The 17,921-nt window shown below is 37.6% G+C and overlaps 1 protein-coding gene across 1 annotated transcript in view; it reads left to right on the top strand.

Moving 5' to 3' along the window:
• The first annotated feature begins 307 nt into the window (after nt 1-307).
• Nucleotides 308-17,921, top strand: part of ARHGAP12 (Rho GTPase activating protein 12) — a 56,689-nt gene continuing 39,075 nt past the window's right edge. The window contains exons 1-2 of the mRNA XM_087712552.1: nt 308-411; nt 6,520-7,247. Of these exons, the coding sequence (XP_087568678.1) occupies nt 6,594-7,247 (654 nt within the window). The 5' untranslated portion in view covers nt 308-411; nt 6,520-6,593. The remainder of the gene's footprint in view (nt 412-6,519; nt 7,248-17,921) is intronic.

A 17,921-nucleotide genomic window follows, 5' to 3' on the forward strand; every position in this document is an offset into this window, starting at 1 on the left:
CCGGTTCCCGCCTGAGGCGAACAAGACGCGAAAGAGGCGTCTGGGTGTGCGTGCGCGCGCTACAAACCGAGATGGAGAAGCCGGCTTTTGTGAGGGGAAACACGGCATTACATTCCCCACCCCCCCCATCTCCACAGGTTTACTTTTTCCCGCCCGTTTCTCTCTCCCCCCTCCCCCCTCCCTTCTCTTCCTCCTTCCACACCACGTGACAGCAACCTCTGATGCCGCCCTGCCAGGTCCCCTGCTGCTGGGGGTGGGGGTGTGGCTTCCAGCCCGAGCCGCAGCTGGAGAAAAGGCAGAACGGGTGAGGGGCGGAGCTAGAGGAGAAGGAAGCCGCGGCTGCCACTCCGCACAACGCCGCGTCGGAGCCAGGAAAGAGGACCTGCGCCAGCCCCAGGGCTCCGATTTCCGGTGAGAAGGGGCTCTCTCGATTGAGGAGGGGGCGTCACCGCCGCCCGCGGTCCTTTCCCAGCACGGCGATGCTCCCGTGGTACCCCCGCCGCTTAATTGCGGGGGATGAAAGGAGCATCGGACGAACTTCCTCGTAGCCTTCTCGCCCCACCTTTTACAACAGGGTCGCGGCGTTTCCCTCCGGGGCTGATAATGAGGGGTAACGCTCCCCCCTTCCCATGTTTTTTGGTTTTTTTTGGTGTGTGGGGGGGGGGCGAGGATGGGGCTCCCGGAGAAATCCGGACGGCGATTAGGCAGCGGGAAAGGCTTCCTGTAGACTCCTTTCCAATGCGCTGAACCTTCTTTGTGTGTGTCCCTGTGTGTCCGTGCCCCAAAGTTTGGGAAGTATGACGGGCGAGGTGGAAGAATTGCACATTTGACCTGTGTGCGCTGCATGGTGTTGCTCGCACAAGTGTTTTTTGGAAGTAGTGTTTTCTTCCTGTGTTGAGCTTACCCATTGTATAATCCACCAGTTTCTTGAACCTGGAGGATACGTTTGGAGAAAGCTCTGAGCAATGGTAGTGGGTTTGTGGATGTGGGTGGGAGGGGAGGGGGCGTTTCACAGTGTGTGGGTGCGGGGTTTCACACTTTCCTCTTTAGTACTGACTGAGTTTAGCCTGAAATAGTTTTGGCATCAGACTTATTTCTGGAAAATAGGTGCAGAGCATGTTTATTGTTTTTGATGGACAATTTTTAGGAAGCCTTTCTTGATCCTGTTTTATTTTTATGAGTAGCTATCTAGCTAACTCTACCTACCTACAGGCACATATGCATCAACACAAACACACACACACTCTCTCTCTCTCTCACACACACACACACTGCAGTCTGGCAATGGCACGTGTTATGGAGAGCAGAAAAGTGCCATAGTTTCACTTCCTTCCCACTTGGGCCCAGGCATAATTCTGCCTTCTCTTTCTGTAGGCAATACAACCTGTTTCCGGAAATATGTAGAAACCCTGGGGATACCAGCCTTCATAGGGAGATTGTTTGTCCTGACAGTCAGTGTTGGCTTGTGCCGGAAGTGTTCACGCTTATGTTGTTTCTGCACGGAGTGGATGTCTTTCTTCTGCTTTTCCTCAACTCCTCTTGACAAACTTTCTATATAGAGAAAGATTCCAAAATGGAGAAATCTACTTTTGTGCTTGTTGAAAAGCATAGTTTAGATGGGAAGTTGTTGATTTGTCTTTAAAGGCAGGTTACTGCATTGAACATATTGCATAAAAGCTTCTGCATAGTTGTTAATATGCTATTTAAGAATTCCAGTATTGATGGTTAAATACATAATCTCATCCAGGATAAAGTAAGAAGCTTTGTATAATTTTACTTCATTCCATAAAATATAATGCAAAATATGTATGTGGGGGACATCATAGTCATTTGTTTTTAGTGAAAGGTTTCTATCCTGTTTATAAGAAACTTCAAACTTTCTTTTATTTGCTTTCAATACAATATATTAGCCATATATTTTTGCTTTTTCAGATTAGACAAACAGATAAAGGTCTATACGTTTGTGAAATGTTATTTACCATTTAAAAATTCTGAGCATCCTAAGATGCCAAATCTAAATCAGTGGTCACCTTCCAAATTAAGGACGATTCTATTTTTTGAAAAGCCAAGTTGCTGGAGAAATATGTTGAAAAAGAATTATACTGTTTTTTTCCAACTGGTTTTGACAGTCCGTGCTTTCCATCTGTGATTGTTTTATCTTTATGCTCATTTTGAAACTATTTCATATGAAATTGAGTACAAATGAGTCATGCCAGCTGTCAAGTAAAATTCTTATGAAATTTTAGTGTGTAAAATCAATTTTTTTCTAAAAAATGTGAAAATAATGTTGTTACGAAAATCACGGACTTGGTATTCCATAGTACATTTGCTTTTCTGTCATGGTGACTAGAAACGCTGCTATCATTTCCCCAGACTTCTATGTGCTTGATGATTGTCAGATTTTTTTTTTAATGTGAAACATGGAAAATAATGCAGGCCTTTTGTCTACATTACTCTGCTGGCTTGCTTGAAATGAAGCTTTAGAAATGCAGAAAAATCTGCACAAGTAAAGTAGTTATGCCGGTGGGGGTGTATTTTGTTCTCATACAATATGTACCCAGAAATCGTGGGTTTAATGGAAATGTTTCTCAGATGCTGACAATTCACAACATAAGAGAAAATGCCTATTGTATAAAGGCCAGTTCATTGGTTTTCACTTCATCTGGCCTTCAGCTGGTAAAATCTTATAACAAATGAAAATCAAAATGTCTTCTAACTACAGCTTCAATGACTAACTTTGTTTGTCTGACAACATCATTAATGTGTTCATTACAGCTGCAGAGGATAATGCTTGCCAGCACAATAGTCTGCAGTTCAAGAAGCATATTATTGTGTTGCCATTGTGTGTGTGTGTGTGTGTGTGTGTAAAGGCCAAGATGGTCCCATCTTCACCTTTACTTGGTCCTATCTAGAGGCAGGAGCATTGGGGCATTGATGTCTAAATTCAGATTATTCCCAGGAACAAAATTAAAGCTCACTGTCAGGAAGAATGCTATGCTAAGAACAGCTAAGATCCTGCACAGAACTCTCCCAGGCCTTTGATAGAGGACCTGCAATTGAGGAAGATACGGATCGCCTATAGAGTGGTGAGAAGGGAATAACACACACACACACACACACACACACACACACACACACAGAGTAGCACGTCTGTGAGACATAAATAGTATCTATTGTCTAATCTCCAGTAGACTAGAGTTTTTAAATTTTATTTCTTTAAACGTTGTAAGGTTGATAATTTCTTTAGTTAACTTAATGCTATCAACATCACAAATCAGCCAAATGCAATGGATCTAAACATGTCATACTTTTATAATTTTCTTTTAAATTTTTTGAAGTGTATTGTTTCCTGAAATGTATTGTTTTGAAAATTAAAGAGGTAGTGTGACTTCTATGTTGCTTCTAGACATTGTGTTTCAAACTCCTCACTGACCTGCATTAGTTTAATACAGAACCTCAATTTAGAACCTCAAAATTTATGCTGCTAAGTGAGAAATTTGTTAAGTGAGCTTTGCCCCATTTTAAGGCCTTTCTTGCCATATTTGTTCAGTGAATCACTGCAGTTGTTAAGTTAGTAACACGGTTGTTAAGTGAATCTGGATTCTCTGACTTTCCTCGTCAGAAGGTCACAAAGGGTGATCATATGACCCTGGGACACTGCAACTGTGATAAATATGAACCAGTTGTCAAAGCATCCGAATATAAATCACATGACCATGGGAATGCTGCAACGGTCATAAGTGTGAAAAATAGCTTTAAATCACTTTTTTGGAACTTTGAACAGTCACTAAATGAACTGTTGTAAGTCAAGGACTACCTATACAATATGAATTTTAATGCCACCTTTTTCAGTGACTAATACTTTATATCTATTTGATAAATGGGACATATTACTTATACTTATCATTGAATTTAAAATAATAGAGTACTATTTTTTATAGCATAGTTCCATTCCCTTACATTTAGCACACAAATAAGCTATTATATGCTTGTTTGTCTTTACCTTAAAATATTATATGAACTTTGCTATTATTGATTTAAAATCATGGTTTACATCTTAAGGTAACAAATAATGACATGAGCAGCTACAAGTACGTACATCACTTGGATCTTGAAGCTAGGAATGAAGCTGGAGAACCTTTTCATCCATAAAAGAAATGGAAAAGGAAAAAATGATAATAGTGCAGGAGAATCAGTGGCTTTGAAATTGCTGAAGAAATTTGATTTTAGACTCATAGCTATGTTACCTGTATGATGGACAATTAGTAAGGGATAGATTCCTTGTCACCAAAATTATGGAATGTGGTTAACTAAAACATGTTGAATTTGATCAGGAAGGACTTAAATTGAATCATGTGAGAAACGAAGGGAAAACCTCAGAACTAACAAAGAGTAGTAATATACAGGAATAGCTGGAAAAATAATTAAACTGAGCTTTTTAAAATCTGCAATAAACCATAAACAACATTCCTGTAGAGGTCATAGTCTTCTTTATCTGAGGGATTATTTAATAAGTGTGACTGAGATCTGATGGAATGATTCCCATAATTGGAATATAGCAACCAAAGGCTACAACTTATTCAAAAGCAGCAGAAGCAACATTAAGGAGGAGTTGTACTGTAGGCTAAAAATGTATCTCTGCATGAAATCAAAGGGAATGAACTTGGTGGCAATGGTGATTAAATCTGAGTTAATATAAGTGGGAAAAGAAAAGTGGCAATGTTTGAATCCCATGGCCAGCTAGATTATATCCTGGGCTTTCTGATGGTCTGACTAAATCTTTTAAAATAATCCTTGAGAATTTCTAGAAAATCGGCAAAACAGAAACTGGCTTGGATAGATTGATCCTGCCTTCCAAAAGGTGAAAAAGGAAAGTTTCAGGAACTGTAGACCAACGAGTCTTCTATTGATTCCTGGGAAAATTCTAGAGCAGACCATGAGGTTGAGCTGTAAATACCTTCGAAGCACAGTGCTATAATTGGAAAAAGTCAGCATGAGTTTGTTAAGAACAAATTTTTATGAGATTTCAGTTATTTTATTTTTGGTTGGGTAGTTTGATTAGGTTAATGGATTTATACTTTCTGAATAGAGGAATTTTTCTTTTGTTGTAACCAAATTATTTCTCCTCCCTCTATGGCTTGGTTCCTATATTAATTACTTTCTGGCAATGCTCTCCCCCCTTGTTTTCACTATCTGAATGATTGAATACAATTTATGCTGATTTTCATTTTGCTAATTCATCTGTTGTATTATTATTTGTTTTTAATTTATTATTAATCACTCTGGTTATTTTTGTTTTAAAGGTAATATAAAAGAAAATATAAAAATGGCTTAAGGCAGATTATGCAGTAACCCTGTGAGACATTTCTGAATCTGGTCAGTGTCCAAATAGATTGTGTAGGTATAGATAAATAATCTAGAAATTAAGAAGATTGAAATGGCAGGTCATGATTCATTTATTTCAACGAAATACTGTATTTGATAACATTTAATAACTTCGATCTTTACCAGCTGCTAGAAGGCTTTATCTTACTTTGTTTTAATAAGTATATGGACAGTATAAGCAAATATAATACAAATGGATACAAATATAATATGTAAAGGAATATTATGGCATTTCTTACCATTATATATAAAAAATAGATTCACTGATTCCAATAATTATTCATGATATGTTACATTGATAGAATAGTTTCAGGAAAATAATAGGTACTACTAAATTTCAAAATATATTTATAAAGAGATAGTGACCAGAAGATGAAAATCAAGATAGTTGTTCTTTCATTCCTCCTAAGATATAGTATTACCTGGGCTAAATAATTTGCTAGATAAGTAAGAGATTGTCTTGAACCAAAAAACAATTTATTGCAGAATTTATGATAAATAATTTAAAGGATATGCACTATATATTTTCTATACTGATTTTTTTTAAAAAAAACCCTAGAACAATTAGGAAGCTTAAAATACTTCTTTACTTTTAAATTTAAAAATGTAACTATTATTTTTCTTAAAATTATGCCACTCTTTTAAGATATTTTAAAATCAATACTTTTAAGTTATTTTCATCACTTTTTTTGTTAAATTTTAAATAATATAATGGAAGTATTGTGTATTCATATCATACCATATGCATCTCCACAAAAATATTAATTACTATTAAAATCATACCAGTTTTAATTTTTCCCTAATGTTCATATTTCAATGCTGTATTCTGGACTTTTAAAGGAAAATTCAGATATAAGTAACATGTGAAATAATAAAATATTTTAGTTTTGTTTCTTAAATGTAAGGTGCAGATGCTGAAACAAGTCTGTAAGTTTATACTTAAATTTTTTTCTGGAAAAATAGGGTTTTTTTGCCAAGGAAACCCAAATCTCCCAACAGGGAGATTTAGCTGAACAATTTGGTAAGCTAATTTCTCCCAAATATGAGATTTGTCAGAGGATTCTAATATATAAATAATCTGAAGATCACATTTATTATATAATCATATGGTAATATGTTTGCCTTTTTTTGTAGGTCTTCTAAGAATCAGAAGGAAGAAACAACATGTGGCTTAACCTTTCACTTGGAAACATAGCTTTTTAAAAGAGATGGCTGACAAGGCTGGGAAAAATCTTTCAGGCCCACTATTCATTGAAGTTGAATATGATTATGAGTATGAAGCAAAAGACAAAAGGATTGTGATAAAACAAGGGGAGAAATACATCTTAGTAAAAAAGACTAATGATGACTGGTGGCAAGTCAAAAAGGATGAAAATTCCAAACCCTTCTATGTGCCAGCACAATATGTTAAAGAAATAGCCCGCAAAGCACTAATGCCACCTATTAGGCCATTAGTTGGACTGCCAAACAACTCTCTAAAACTTGCACATGGCTTGCAGAGGTCAACAGAAAATGTGAATAAATCTCCAGACCTTTCAACTTCAGGGAAATCGTATCTAGTTCAAGCTCAGGATGCCAACCAGAATCTGGGACCAAACAATAGCCCAGGTCAGAATACTGGATTTAGCATAGAACTTGCCCCAAACAATGGGAAGTTTAATGATTTACAGTTTGTTAAAGTTTCCAATCAGAACGTGAACTTATCTGGGTCTCACTTTCATTGTTCAGAATGTTTGGAAACTGAGAAGACCAGCTTCTTGCAAGAACAACCCTGTGATTCTGTAGGAGAAGGATCAGAAAAAATCCACCAAGATTCAGAGTCTGGAGATGATCTCAGCAGCAGTTCCACAGAACAAATACAGGTAAAATGAGGTGCACTGCAGTAAATCACCTATTCAATAAACCTTTTTTTAAAATAGAAAATATGTAAGTGAACTAAAATGACAGGGCAGACTTGCTCTATTAGTGATCTATAATAAAAGATTTGAATAAATACAATTTGCTTCTAGTTAAGTAACTTTTTCTTTGGGATATTAAAACTTTAGTGTTGGTTTTATGTGTGTGTATGCGTATCTCTGTCTATTCTGTCAATTATGATTTCTAGAATTTAATCCTTTTTACCAAAAGCAGGTGTCAACAGTTGATTGATCTTGGAAAACCTATGCAAAATCAGCTAGTATTTCAATGGAAGACAACTGGGGACTCAATAATTAACCTTTGAGAAAACAATAACTTCTAAGGGGCCGGACGGACTAAAAATGATGAGATAGTAGTCCTGGCAGCATAATCAAGGCTCTATCTCCTTGTAGATCCAATGGGGAGGAACATATATCCTCTAGTTTGGATATATTGGTATAGCTAAAGCTTTGCATTAAGTTAATTTTAAGACACGGCAAGATTGGTAATGTTTTTAGTACTAATATCTAAGCAAAAATACAGCTAAAAAGTGGAACTTTACATTTAAAGTTTGTGGAAGAGTAGGAAGTTGTAGGTAATTATAGCCCCACGACACGCTGCATTTAAAAGCCATGTGACAAGCAGCCTGATTAAGCCAGAATTCAAGCAGAACTACATATTACTTTGGCAAGTGCATGTTCCAGTCTTATTCTTTCTGAAATAATAGAGGGATAGAAATTGATTACTTGAACAACAGGTACTTCCTATGCCTTCAAATGCTCTTATAGAGATTCTGTCCCCAATTCGTACAGGTTTCAGTCTGGAAAGTTGATAGTCAAAGATGGCAAAATATGGACTAGAAGATCATTTGTAATAAGAAAGAAGATATAAAAAGACTTGTATTGCAACTATTCTTACCTTGTTGTATTAGGGTAGCGCAAAGAAGTACTTCGCAGGTTTCAGGGAAGTGGCTGTAAATGCACATGGATGCCAATGTCAGCTTTGGAATCATCCCCATAAGCCTTGCAAAATATGTAATTGTCTTAAAACCTTAACTGATGACAGGCTCCATACTCCTGTCATCATTTAAGGTTTGGGTATGTTGAAACAAGACAAAGTGGATAGCTCTGGCTCCTGTGGAAGTCATGTATATATTTGTATGATTATATATTATCTTGCAGATTTACTAAGTCTGCAATACCTGTAAGAAGTTAGTGTCCTTTTGAGTGATAGCAGAGACCTTCTCTTAACACAATATCATAAATTTTCTACATTCACTAAAACCTAAATGATCTTTGTGGTGATTTTCATTTTGGATGGTATGGTTCTTGTGGATTTGCAAGATTGGTTCATGGTCTGAGATCCTTCTGAATTCAGTATAGATATTAAGTTGTATAACATTTATGGGAAAAGAGGCCTTTTTTCAGCTTTTGCTAATAAAATAGATATACCTTTTCCTTAAGAAAAGAAATATTTTTGCCAGTGATAACACAAACATTGCTATCCTTAAGTTTTTATTGTGGCAGCATGCATTACATGGGGCAGGACTTGATAAACTGGAAACTGAATGTTGTTAGTCAATAACTGTGATTGCCAGTTAATTTCTAAATATATTTGTTTCAGCATTGTCACTGTGGTTAGGGCCAAGTTACCAGTAAGGCTGCTTGCTTGCCTTCTACTTTTAAATATACAATAGAGCATTTTTTTGCAGGTCTCACTATGGGCACATTAATTTTGCAGAGGAAGAAAACCAGCTCTTGCTGAAATTTAGGAGAAGACTTAAAAAGATCTCATAATGTTTTATGACTTTTACAGATAATTTTGATGTTGGCAGAACGATGAGGCATTTTTATATGCCTCATCATTCTGCTAATATCAAAATTATCTGTAAAAATCATAAAACATTATGAGATCTTTTTAAAATCTCTTAAATTTCAGCAAGACCATTCTCATCTCTAATTGTTTTAATACATCTTTGGTAATGTGTAAAGGTATTAATGTTTTTATGATATGTAATACAATTTGTTCCTATGTCATCTGGTAGATAATTTCCTTCCTATTGACTGTATTTGCGCTTAGAGCCATCACAAATGCTAATTATGTCAAAACTGTTGATGCTGACATATGGCTTTGAGGAACTGAGATGAGAACCATCCTTTACCTTATATCAAATGGCAGATGGTAAACCCTCTTCTGTCACAAATAATATTCTTGATAAAATTGATGGATTTGAAAGCAGAGAGATTTAAGAACTTACAGTAATTAGGTTATTCTGAGTTACTCACTATATTGTATTCTTTGCACTTTTTGTTTCATTTATGTAATGATATTTTGGATCCCCTGAATTTATCGTACAATATTCCTTTCCTTCCCCCCCCTCCTTCCCCCCTTCTCTCTGGATAAATGGAATGTAGGTCTTTAATTTATGACTGTGGAACATGTTTACCTATAGGTAAAGTTTGGTTTACAAAAATAAACAAAGACTAAGACACTATTTGGGAGATGAGTGTTAATAACTGTTTTCTGGCTTATTATAGAAAAACCAGTCCAATATTTAGTATGTTAAGCCTTGGTAGATAAGTTATATATAGCTTGTTAGCTGTAGATATTCACTGGTTGAGGCAGCAAATGTATGTAAACATTCTTATTGCTAAGCCAACCATATGGTTCACTATAGTGGCTGAATTGGCTTAAGGTGTTAATGACTAAAATCATTAAAAAGTCTATTTTTTTTAGTTCAGTTGGAAATCATGCTAAAAAAAAGTATTTTGAGCAATGCAAGTCTCATATGTGTGAGTGAAAATTTATATGGTTCCTTAATTATATGGATTTCTTAAGAAAAGCATATTTGCAAAATAATATTAAATTATTTTGTTAATTTATTTTATTGATTACGATTATGATTTATACTGATTATCATTCCAGGAAAACCAAAGTTCTTAAGTTTTTGTTGTTCAGCATTTGCACTTACCTTTAAAATTGGTTTTTGATTGCAATTTATGGCATATTGGCTAAAGTGTTCCCTAACACAGTGGCCCCAACATTTTGGGCACCAGGGATTGGCTCCGTGGAGAGAGGCTTTTCTGCGGATCGGTGGGGGTGTGATTTCACATGCTGCCTGCATCCTGCAAATGAGGCTTTGCTTGTTTGCGCGGCCCGGTTTCTGACATGCCGTAGACTGATGGTGGTCCATGGACTGGGTGTTGGGAACCCCTGCTCTAACAGCCCTATTCCTTAGCAGGCAGTTTTACATATGGTGTAAGAATGTCTATGGAGATTTTCATTCATCCAGGTTATGATTGCCCAAATGGTGCTTTTTCAAAAGACAACTGGCCTTTCCTTGTTTTTCCTTGAAGATGTTTCACTTCTTATCCAAGAAGCTTCTTCAACACAATAGAAGCAAAACGTCTTCAAGGAAAAACGAAGTCCAGTTGCCATTTGAAAAAAGCTTTTTTGGAGTAATGACTAAGAATAGTAACCTTCTCTATAATTTCTGTGTAAAAAAAAAAAAGTGAAATGTATGATTGATCAAAGTAGGCCTTTCTGCTTATGACCATGGCATACAACAGGTTTTGACTTTAAATGCAAGACAAATAAAGGGTTAATTTATCTTGCCATGGAAATAAAATAAAAATATCAATATCAGTTTATTCATTCAGATTCATGAGAAAGGAATAGTTAGAAAAAATGAATTATTTTGAGTGATTACAGTGAGAAATTGTGAGGATTATTGAAAGATACATTGTGAGTTCTAAATTTGAAACATTTCATTATTTGGTGGTATTAAAAATCTATCTTGTTGAAAAATGGACACAGAAAAAAAAGAGAGGAGTGGGGGAAAAACTATACAGTCAAAGTAAAATGACTACAGAAATAGAAAGCATGAGTCCTGTGTGCAAAAGTATTAAACAATCTATCATAGTGTTAGCGAACCTTTTCGGCACTGAGTGCCAAAACAGGAGCATGTATGTGTGTACCGTAAACCAGAAGAGCAGCTACCCATTACATATGCACATGCTGGGAAGATGATCTTCCAGTTTCATGCGCACTGGTCTTCTGGTTTCTGATGCGTGTGTATGCACGAAGACCAGCTGGCTGGTGCGCGTGCCAGAAACCAGAAGACCATCTTCCCGGCATGCGCACCGGGCAGCTTCTCTTCTGTTTTAGGGCGCTCCCCTGTGTGTGAAGACCAGGTGGCCAGGGGGCCAGAACCTGGAAGAGCAAAGGGCAACGGATTGTGTGCCCAGAGAGATGGCTCTGCATGCCACTTCCGGCACGCATGCCATAGGACACATGCCGGATAAATCGCCATAATGGATCTATCAGAATGTATTTTAAGTATTAGTAAGGAAAGAGGGTGTGAAAGCTGCTTAGTGCAGAGTTCCACAGAAATATGTGGTGCTACATGCTGCCGCGAAAATGAAAAATAATGCTTAATGAAATGATGAAATGAAAGAGGTTGAGGATGAGAAAAAGTAATTAGTGACCGCTTGCTGGAAATATCGACTGTGAGAAGGATTATATAATGTGTTTACAGGGATAAGTTTGAAACAGACAGAGCCTTTTTAATTGAAATCGTTCATCAAAATATATATAGATGTACTATCTTCTTTAAAAGGCTTTTCAGAACAAAACATTTTCTTTCGGGTTGTTTATTGTGTTATGATGGTCTCAATGTCAGAAAAAATCAATAAGAGAGAAAGGACTTTTGAGTTCAGAATCTCTTCCTGATATGCTTCTCCAAAATAATATTGGAGAATAATAAGTGAAGAAATTTGTACTTAGTTTTTCATTCTATTTTTCTACTGTCACAACTGTAAACTAATTTTAGGTTCTTACAGCTCTTCCACTGTGAGGAATATGTTTAATGAAATTAAATTTCCTCCTAAATCCATTTTTTTAAAATCAGAAACAAAAGAAAATAGACGTTAACACTTAAAGAGTTGTAGGAAGTTAAAACCCACCTCTCTCCTAGAAATATTTTAGGAAATATTAAAAGGGCAGGATATTTTCCCCTAAAAGGGAGGCAGAAACTCATCTCCTCCTTTGTCAATGGGCCATTAGGGCCTAAGCCAATCTATTCTACATAATAAAGATTTACAGGCAGAGCTACAATAGGAATACCAAAGTCCTTTCATTATGTCATCAGCAAGGCTCAACCAAACTTGGACTCAAAGCACAGCCTACAGAGATGTCCCTGCATAGCCCATGGGACTCTGACAGCCAAACAGAGTGCATTTCTTGCACAGGAGCGGGAGGCCCCAGTGCGGGTCCCAACAGATGGCATAAAACCCAGGGACTGTCAGCAAGCCGGCCCTTTTTTCCTTCTGCAGCATTTTTGAGGCATGTTATCCCCCTTTTCTGCTCAGGAGCTCAAGCTGTGTGATCCTGTCCACCATTAAGCCATTCTTTCCCATATTTCAGTGTCTTTCCCCCCCCGTTTGGAACTGAACCCTGATGGACATTTCTTCTAACACAGTGTTTAGCAAAAGAAGAGTTAAAGTATTTGGGCTCTTGTGTTTTCTATTTTTAATCTAGTTCCTCTCTAATAGATACAGTAGTAATACTGATTTAAGAGCAAATTGTGTTCTTATTTAATAAAGAGAAAAAGCCTCACAATGCAGCAACGTTTAAAACACTACTGTTATGTGAGCTGCACTGGCTGCTGATCTGTTTCCGGATTAAATTCAAGGTCATTATTTTAAAGCCCTTTATGGCATGGGTCCAACATATCTGAGGTGCCATCTTACCCCAGTGGGATTGGCCTGCCCCACTCAGCTGGCAGGAGAGGCATAGAGCAGGCCAGATGGGTATTCAGCAGCTTCTGAACAGTTCTGGAGAACGGGTAGTGGAAATTTTGAGTAGTTCGGAGAACCGGTAAATACCACTTCTGACTGGCTCCTCCCCCATCTATTCTCTGCTCCCCAAGTCCCAGACGATCAGGAAGAAATGGAGACTTTACAGTATCCTTCCCCTGCCATGCCCACTAAACCACACCCACAGAACCAGTAGTAAAAAAAATTGAATCTGCCACTGCCCATCAACCAAGGCATTGTAGCTATTAAGATCCAGGAGAAGAGCCTTTTCTGCCACGACTTCTGCCCTTTGGAACATCTTGCTGGAGGAGGTGGGGCCCTCTAGGAAATGACTTAAAACTTTGCTATGCCAGTTGGCATGGTGTCCTGAAGGAGAACCTGTGGGCTGGAGATGGCTATTGTAGTAAAAGAGAAGTTACCACCATCCCTCTGCTCTAAACCTGTGGTGGGTTGTTTTTTTTTTAATGTCTGTTTGTCTAATTGTTTTAGCTCTATATATTTTATTATGTTGTAAGCCACTTAGTGTCCCCTTGAACACAAGATGAGCATAAATTTGATAAATAAATAAAATAAAAGTGATATTTTATTCACGTTGTTGTTTTTAAAAAGCCTTAATCTTGAGCATTATAACTATGAACAGCAAGAAATGTGTTGTAGGCATTAGAATGCTGCAGCTGATTCAGAGATGTATCATAAATTTCCTGGGATGAATCACTTAAATGTAGTTGAGAGATCAGTCTTATGATTTGTGCAAATGAGCTCTGCTAATATGCCTTGTATTTATAAGCATTTGTTGTTGGAAAGTACTGGGCAATTAGGTTTGGTAGAGAATTAATATCTCTTCATCTTCTGAATATTGTTAAATATTTAGAATCTCTCATAGTTCATTGCAGGAATCATCTCTCTCTCCCACCCCCCTCCCTCCCTCTCTCCCCCCTCCCCTCTCCTCCCCCTCTTCCCACCCCAAATAGAAACGTGTGTGTATACACACACACAGAAATTGATTAAAATGTGTGTGTACACAAACACACACACACACACACACACATTTCTGTATCTCTCCCATCTCCGTCAGTGAAAGATTCTGGACAGTGTGCAATGAAATGTTAGAATATAAAAACCTCAAACATTTAAAAGGAGGCTAGAGATTAAAATTAGTTGAAGGGTGAAGGAACGGCTTTCAGGGGACTAACCAGCCCCAGGCCTGCGTGCTCTCCTGGGCTCTCCACATGAGGCTGCTGAGCCATGTCTTAACTCCTTTTTGGAAGGCCAGGAAAGTATCTCACCTCTGGGAAAGTATAAGTGGGGGGCCACAGCAGAAAAGGCTCTCTCTAGATCCTGCCAGTCAGAGTTCTTTATCCGGCCGGGTCTACAACATGCCTTCCTTGCCTGACTGTGTTAGAGGGGCTGATGTAATGGGATGAGGATGGTTCTGTAGATAGCCTGTAGGTCATAGGTTACGGCTTAGTATTATTTGTGATTAATGAAGATATGATGGGGAGAGAAGGGGAATATCTGAGCCAAGGAAGTTACAGATTCCTGGTGGATTCTAATGAAGGCATTTTTGACTCTGGCAAGTGTTTATTAGTAAAGAAAAGGGCAATAAAATATTTTCTCAAACCTCCAGGATTCTAGTAGAATGCTGTAGCATAAATGATGGTAGATGGTGGGAAAATTTTGGGTGACCCGCATAGATCTATACAGATAAAATCTGTATAGTATTGTGTTTTTGGCTAGCCATAGTATCTCTTATATGCATTGATTGTAAACTAGCAGAAGAGGAGAAGGAGCCATGGCAAAACAAGTATAACATTTAAAAAAAGGTATTTTCTTACTCTTGTTAGGAAGCAGATAGGTTTGTGAGTGGATTTGTAGACATTTTTTAATGCATTTATTAAATTTTATTTTCGCTCTTGACTTTACAGTTGACCCTTGCCACTTGATTGTGAACATTTATGATTCAGAAAAAACAGAAGGGAGGAAACGGGTGAACATAAAAGTATATAGTATTGTATTCATATACTATTTATAAGAATACCTTAATTACATATCAGTATGGGCAAGGCTACATAAAAAATGAGCACTTTGCAGTCCTTGTGATTTTAGTACAACCATTTTAAGCAAATGAGTAAAAACCCTAGTTAGATTATTGTCAGTGTTCCCAGGCTGTACCTAAAAATTCAGTTTACTTTTAATTAGGGTATGCTTGACGTAAAATAAATTTAAGAGATATTTTAAACTCTGCTTCTCTTAATAATTAATATTTTAAAATTAAGTTCAAATTTAAATTTCCCCTTCATTTTAGTTGCTTACAAATTTCATTTGTAAGTATTTATTATTTTTGGTAATTGAAATAATTTTCTATACATACTGTTTCTAAGCAACTTCTTATATAAATGCAGGTATTCATAGTTAAATAGATTTCGTACTCTTAAAAGTTGATGTACATGTGAAATATACATAATCTCTATAGTCTGCTCAAAACAATGTTAAACATTTTATTCAGCATCACTGAATTATTCAATAAATTATTAATGTTTCCCCATAATTGAGTTTAAATCCTAATGACTAATCCATGATATTTGTTTGGCAAAATATAGAAGTAGTTTGCTACTGACTTCTGTTTTCTTTCTGGGCAGCTATGCATAATTTCATCTTCTGTTTCTGGCAGTATGACTAAATGAAAAAGAAACTTAATTCAGTAGCTACATTTCCTGACTACTGCATTAATGCTAGTCATAGTCTAAACGCTCCTTAATTGTTGATTTCATAACTTATTCATGATTTTACAATAGAAAAGAAATTGGAAACAAATAAGGAAGTTTTTAATACAACATTGACTTATTTTTTGTTGCACAAAATTTAAGGCACATGTATATATCTAAATACTATAAGATTGTATAATACATTTTTTGTTGTCCCCAAAGTCACCCCAATATTTTATATTGTTTAACCTCTACTACATTAATATTATGTCTTTCTCATGGTAGATCAGCTTTACTTGGTGATTTTGCTATTTTTTTTGTAGCTGTCAGAGCAGTGATTTATCCTTCCTAGATTTTTTTTGCTTTGAGAATCATAAAATCATAGAGCTTCCATCCCCCTGCCCAAGCACCTTATATATCCTAGACAAATCGTTGTCCAATCTTTCCTTAAAAACCTCCAATGCTGATATACCCACAAGTCTGAGAAGCAAGCTGAGTATTTTTCGGACTATAAGATGCATTCCCCTCCCCCCAAAGTGGGTGGAAATGTCTGTGCGTCTTATAAAGGGAATATTGTGACGGGGGAGGTAGTTGGTGGGGCACCAATCATCTGTTCTAGGTGGGGGAGACCACTGCCCATTTGCCACCGATTGTGGCGATTGGTGAACAGGTGGTGATCGGCGGCAGTGAATGGGTCACGGTGACGATAACATGCCGAAGCTGATCAGGCTGTTTTCTGTTTACTGCTAGGAAGATAGCCAGATGAATACCGGATGGATGCTGGCAGGCAGAGGCAGATTTTTTCCCCCTTGTTTTCCTCCTCTACAGCTAATGTGCATCTTATAGTCAGGATTGTTTTGTAATCCAAAAAATATAGTAATTGTTTTCAGAAAATTTCCCGTTAGTTCAGGTTGGATTTCCCTCTGACAAGCTTCCATCTATTGTCCAGTCCTCAGATGCTATAGAGAATAAATCAACCTGCACTTCCCTGTGTCAGCCCTTCAAATATTGGAAGACAGCTATCTTGTGATCCCTAAGTCTTTTTTTCGTTAGGCTGACATTTCTAGTTCCCCTAGCTGTTCATTATACAATTTAGCCTCTAGACCAGGAGTGTCAAACTTGATTTCATTGAGGACCGCATCATGGTTGTGTTTGACCTAGGAGGTAGGGGGGTGTCCAGGTTAGGCATGGCTAGCTTAATGTCACCTGTGTTGGGGCACCTGTGGGGGCCCGAGTGTTCTGCCGGTGAAAACAGAGCTCAGGAATACTGTGTGCAAACTCTGTTTTTGCCGGCAGACACACCACGGGCTGGTCCTTTGCTGTTTCCAGGGTGGCCCAGTGGGCCAGATCTAAGCACTCTATGGGCCACATTTGGCCCGCAGGCCTTGAGTTTGACACTCCTGCTCTAGATCACTCATTATTTTGGTTGCTCTTCCCAGCAACCTTTCTAGGCCTTCAGCCCTATTTTGAATTGTGGTGATCAGAACTGGATGTGGCATTCCAAGTTGGTGTCCTTCGCGCAGTATAGAGTGATACTATTGCTTCCTGCGGTCTTGATGATGCGACACTCTTGTTGATGCAGCCTAGCATTGCATCGGCTGTTTTGGCAGCTGCAGCACACTGTCGGCTTATATTTAAGTATTAATTCACCAGGACCTCCAATGTTTTAACATTTCAGGGTCATATTTTGCTTCTGTCTTTGAAATTAGAGATGAAATCTGAAGCAATGTATTTAAGAAGAGATATATGGGCATTTTACAATACAATACAATACAATAGAGTTGGAAGGGACCTTGGAGGTCTTCTAGTCCAACCCCTGCCTAGGCAGGAAACCTTACACTGTTCCAGACAAATGGCTATCCAACATCTTCTTAAAGACTTTCAGTGTTGGGGCATTCACAACTTCTGGAGACAAGCTGTTCCACTGATTAATTGTTCTAACTGTCAGGAAATTTCTCCTCAGTTCTAAGTTGCTTCTCTCCTTGAATAGTTTCCACCCATTGCTTCTTGTTCTACTCTCAGGTGCCTTGGAGAATAGTTTGATTCCCTCTTCTTTGTGGCAACCCCTGAGATATTGGAACACTGCTATCATGCCTCCCCTAGTCCTTGTTTTCATTAA

This window comes from Thamnophis sirtalis, unplaced genomic scaffold, assembly GCF_051295495.1.
Source record: "Thamnophis sirtalis isolate CommonGarterSnake01/CBP01778 unplaced genomic scaffold, rThaSir2_p1.2 scaffold_4, whole genome shotgun sequence".
Taxonomy (NCBI): Eukaryota; Metazoa; Chordata; class Lepidosauria; order Squamata; family Natricidae; genus Thamnophis; species Thamnophis sirtalis.